Source organism: Verticillium alfalfae, genomic scaffold (assembly GCF_000150825.1).
Source record: "Verticillium alfalfae VaMs.102 supercont1.2 genomic scaffold, whole genome shotgun sequence".
Taxonomy (NCBI): Eukaryota; Fungi; Ascomycota; class Sordariomycetes; order Glomerellales; family Plectosphaerellaceae; genus Verticillium; species Verticillium alfalfae.
This window is the reverse complement of record NW_003315037.1, coordinates 2,436,089-2,440,545: the sequence shown is the minus strand read 5'-3', so window position 1 is coordinate 2,440,545 and position 4,457 is coordinate 2,436,089. Positions and strand designations below refer to the sequence as shown.

General features: G+C 56.5%; 3 protein-coding genes across 3 annotated transcripts; 1 reads left to right on the top strand and 2 right to left on the bottom strand.

Annotated features, from left to right (window-relative positions):
* Window positions 1–628: 628 nt before the first annotated feature.
* Window positions 629–1,401, bottom strand: VDBG_02216 (TATA-binding protein-associated phosphoprotein; the record flags this gene model as incomplete). Its single annotated transcript, XM_003007982.1, has 3 exons — window positions 629–736; window positions 811–1,097; window positions 1,380–1,401. 3 exons carry the CDS (start codon window positions 1,399–1,401, stop codon window positions 629–631), a joined length of 417 nt encoding a protein of 138 aa, XP_003008028.1.
* Window positions 1,402–2,638: 1,237 nt separating this feature from the next.
* Window positions 2,639–3,511, bottom strand: VDBG_02215 (short-chain dehydrogenase; the record flags this gene model as incomplete). The annotated part of the gene is made up of 2 exons (XM_003007981.1): window positions 2,639–3,250; window positions 3,356–3,511. The coding sequence occupies 2 exons, from the start codon at window positions 3,509–3,511 to the stop codon at window positions 2,639–2,641; spliced, it is 768 nt and encodes a 255-aa protein (XP_003008027.1).
* A 396-nt stretch (window positions 3,512–3,907) lies between these two features.
* On the top strand, window positions 3,908–4,369 carry VDBG_02214 (FAD dependent oxidoreductase superfamily; the record flags this gene model as incomplete). The annotated part of the gene is made up of 1 exon (XM_003007980.1): window positions 3,908–4,369. One exon carries the CDS (start codon window positions 3,908–3,910, stop codon window positions 4,367–4,369), a length of 462 nt encoding a protein of 153 aa, XP_003008026.1.
* Between the last annotated feature and the right edge of the window lie 88 nt (window positions 4,370–4,457).

The window sequence follows — 4,457 nt, the reverse complement described above, 5'->3', positions numbered from 1 at the left end:
CTTTCGCACGATGACAAACCTGTGCCCTTACAGCGGAGGCTGCCCTAGCCCCCTGCGCTCGAAGTATTGGACGTTGCGGCTGGGGTAGGGAGGCGGGCTGCGCCTGTCTGTTGGGGAGGCATGGAGATTTTCTGGATTTAGTGTGTATATGGGAATGACGGCGTTTATTTTATTTTATTTTGCTACGGGGAAACGAGCGACGTGTGGCAAGGCTAGGGTATGCCGCAGTCCTCTTGATGGCAGGCAGGCTTTGTATGATGGGATGTACACGCAGGCATATAGTACAACGGGAGTCTCAGGGAGACTGCCTCGTGGGAAACCCCACCAAGGATTGCGAACACGAAACATATCCGAGTTGGCTAGCACCACTCGCCTCCAGACTCAGGATTTAAGTGTCCCCGTTGACGTCAAGTTCGATCATTATTCATCGAGAGCATCGCTTAGCTCTTCCAGAGCATGGCAACATGATCCTCTTCATTGGGACCGGGATACAAGGCCAGGATACAGCCAAGTCGCGATGCAAAATGCCAACATGAAAGATCGTGAGCCCGCCCAGCCATGCGTAACGCCGTCCAAATCCCTGCCCTCAAACACTGCCAAACGCCAAACCATGAAACCGTCCGCAACCTCAAGCGTGGCGGTTCGCCGCATCCGCAAAGGCCTCCTGCTGCATCCTCTCGAGCTCCTCCATGGAGATGGCGCTGTTGGCGAACTTGTTCGCCTTCTTCTCTCGTCCCTGGGCACGCAACGTCAGCTCTCTGCTCTCTCCTGGGCTTCAGAAGGCCGCTCCCCCAAAAAGAAATAGCATACCTTTTGCACCTCCTTGTGCTCTGCGGCGGCCTCCAGAACAGCAGGCACATAGTCTGCAAAACCGAGTTGCTCGAGCGCCTTGGTGATGTGGTCACAGGCGATCGTCTTCTTGGCCTCCTTTTCGGAAATCTCGTTGGCCTCGGAGGAGATGAGAGTGATGAACTCGACGCAGCACTCTATGAGCAGGTCGCGCGCATCCTTGGCAAAGGCGATGCCGTCCGCCGGGGGCAAGATCTCGGTGACGATCTTCTGGACGGTGGCCTTGGGCAAGGAGAGATCGTCGTTGCCTGCGATCCCTGGTCAGTCTGGTGTTGGCAAGAGATGGCCCGGTGTGAGGATGGCGTGGTTGGCCCGTGGCCAGAATAAGAGAGGAGCGTAGTGTGAAGAGCCATGCACCAAGTGTGAGCTGAGTGACAGAAAGGGAGTGGCACTGTCACAGCCAACCGTATTGCAGACACACAGGTAGGTGCCTGGTCTCACTATGAGTGTATCCAGACAGGGAGAAGCAGCGATAGCCAAAACGCAAACAAACACCTGAGCTGCTTAGAATAAATAACTAGAGAGCATACCTCCGAACTCGTGGTCTGACATGGTGGGGGTGTTGTGTGGTCGTCGCGGGTGGTGGCTGAGATGAGACGCGATGAGGCTGGCGATGAGGGGCAGGTCTTTATCGACGGCGTGCAGGTCTTCGATAAAGAGATGAGAAGACCGCCTCGTTCCCGGGGCTTCGATAGATGTCTTTGGAGATACGCGTGGCGCTGAGAGTCAAGCCGTTGATGCAGGGAGCGCTTGAGGTGTTGGTCGTCGTAAAAGTGCTGGAAGTTGGCTGTCGAGGCACAGGGTGAAAGTGAAGTGAGCAAAGGGCTCCGAGAGGACGGGCGTAGCGCAGCTTATTAGTGGAGTGGGGGTTGAGCAGTTGCCAGCAGAACGCAGTTGCCAGCAAAAAGCCGCCATGCGAAATGCGCCCGGCCCCGAGCCCACATCAGTCGGCGCACGGGCCATGGCCGCCGTGGACTTAAAAGTTCTTGAGCTTGAATTTTCTTCAACAGCTTTCCTTCCCGACAACATCCAGCAACCAACAGCTTTCATGCTCCGAGTTGCGACATGGCCAGTTCCGCAGCGCGTCGCCCTTGTTCGGCTGCGGTAGCTTCAATGGTACGCTTCTACTCTCCCTCTTCCGTCCACACGACGTTCCCTCCCCACACACTCGACTATGATGAACACGCTGTCGCCCCAAACTAACGAGGTTTTCCTCGATGGTGAATGACTGTCCAAGCCAAACGGACTTCGCTGAACCGTCAAGCAATCATGCAATTTCTTCTGCCACGACGTGGAAGAATTTCGTGCTGACCATCTCGTCCACAGGAAACTTTCCGCAGTCTACCGACATGTCTTGCATTGGCCACAGGCTAGCTAGCGTGTGCTTTGGGACACCAGACTTCCTCGACGCAGCCACGCCGATGCCGACAACACATGGGTCACTTCTTTGGCCCCGAAGCGCATCACCTCGAGCGGCAGAGTTGGCCATGTGTCAACGCGTCACCGAAATGCGCGCGTGTTCAGCACCGGTGCTGCCTGCGTCAGGGGAACAAGCTACAGGTAGGCGCAAGAAATTTCTTTTCTTTCGGTTCTCTGCTGTTGCGGGAACAAGAATTTTGCGTGATGATAAAACATATTCCATGCTAATCCTGAATCAACTATGTGGATTAACGTATGAACTTTTCATCTTTCGACTGACTGCAAATTTTGTCTTGTCTATGTTTTCTGCCGTATCGTGTGGAACCCAGCGCTGACAATGCAATCATAGATGAACCACTATGTCTGAGGTCTACTTGTCTTGGTATGCTGCAAGCTCACTCGCCTGCCACTTCAGCACCTTGCCTGTGAGGCTGTGATCTGGGTCGATCACGAACCGCGCCATGACATGGCCGGGTTGCTCTGGCTTCACGAGCTCGCCGTTGTCATAGGCTGAGGAGAAGGCCGAGTGGTCTTTGGCGTTCATCGCATCCTTGCCTCCCTCCCGGATGAGTTTCTGCATGTCCGTGTCGACCCGGCCAGGGGTGACAGCAACGGTGGTGATGTCGGGCTCTTCCACTGCCAGGTGCGCAGAAATGTGGTCCATGGCGGCCTTGGACGAGCCGTATGCGCCCCAAGCCGTGTAGGCTTTGGTGGCAGCGCCGGAGGAAACCCACAGGACACTGCCCTTGGATTTCCTCAGCTCCGGCAGCGCAGCTTGCACCTGAGCATAGTCAGCACCTAGAATGCAAAGAATTTGAAAATCATCCCTCACAATTGCCAATCCGCTGAACACGTTGATGTCGTAGCTCTTTCTCCACTCCTCGATGGAGCCATTCTCCAGCCGGCTGAGGGGCGTCAAGACGCCGTGGTTGATGACGATGCCGTCGATCCTGCCAAACGTCTTGATCGCGTGGTGCGCAACCTGCGGTACAGACTGTCGAGTTGTGAGCTTTAGGCGTTCGAACGAGAGCCCCCCCCCCCCTCCGGATAACTGCCTTTCAGGTCCCCGAGGACGCCCGCGACATACTCGACCCTGCTTGGGGTAGGCGTCTGGAGTTCTTCGAGCTTGGTCACGGGACCGGGCGGCGAGGACAACTTGGTGCGAAGCCTCGGGGAGGTACTTTGCGATGGCGAGCCCGAGGCCGCGGCTGGCGCCTGTGACGATGAAGACTTTGGAGGACATGGCGGGTTCCTTCGGTGCGGGCGAGAACGCGTGGTGTTCTGTTGGAGTGAACGATTGGGTCGCCGCGGTACACTGGCTGGCGCAAAGGCTTTTCTTGTGTACCGTAACTGGTGGGCGACGTCGTGGATGGGCGGAGCGCCGAGTTGACGTGCTGTGTGGTGGGGCATTCTCTTATCTTATCACCCCAGCCATCGAGGGGCATCGACGTCAACGCGATGCTGAGGTCATGGTCATGGAGATTCGAGGCGCATCTGTGACGTGGGAGCGGCTGTGGCAGGTTGGACAACAGATACACTGGTCATTCAACATGTACTTGGTCGAAAAAAAGGCCCAAGAAGAAGAAGAAGAAAGACGAAACAACTCGAGACAGCAACCGCACATTGGCATCTCCCAGCCATGAACACCACTGTCATTCTAGGGTCAGGCATTGTCGGCGTGTCGACGGCATACTATCTCTCCGAAACGCAACCACCATCGTCGATACATCTCGTGGAGCCGTCGCCCGACTTTTTTTCTTCCGCCTCTGGTTTCGCTGGCGGCTTCCTGGCTAAAGACTGGTTCGCATCTCGACTCGCCTCCTTGGGCGAGCTCAGCTTCAACGAACACAAAAGACTGGCTGCAGAGAACGATGGGAGACAGAACTGGGGATACGCAAAAACTGACAGCTTCAGTCACGCATCGGGGCCCCAAAGTCGCAGTGGCGATACTGACTTGGATTGGCTTGATACTGGCGAGAGCCGCGCTCAAGTCGCGCAAGCCGCCGGCCCCATGAACACGACGATCCCGGCCTGGCTGCGAAGGCGAGAAGGCGACAACGTACAATCCATTTCCGAGGACGGCACCACAGCGCAAGTGTAAGAGCCCTGCCCACCGCCCGCCCGCCCTCCTCTGATCCTCTTCCAGTGACCCTCTCCGCCTGTGCCACTTTCTCCTCGAAGCATGCCGG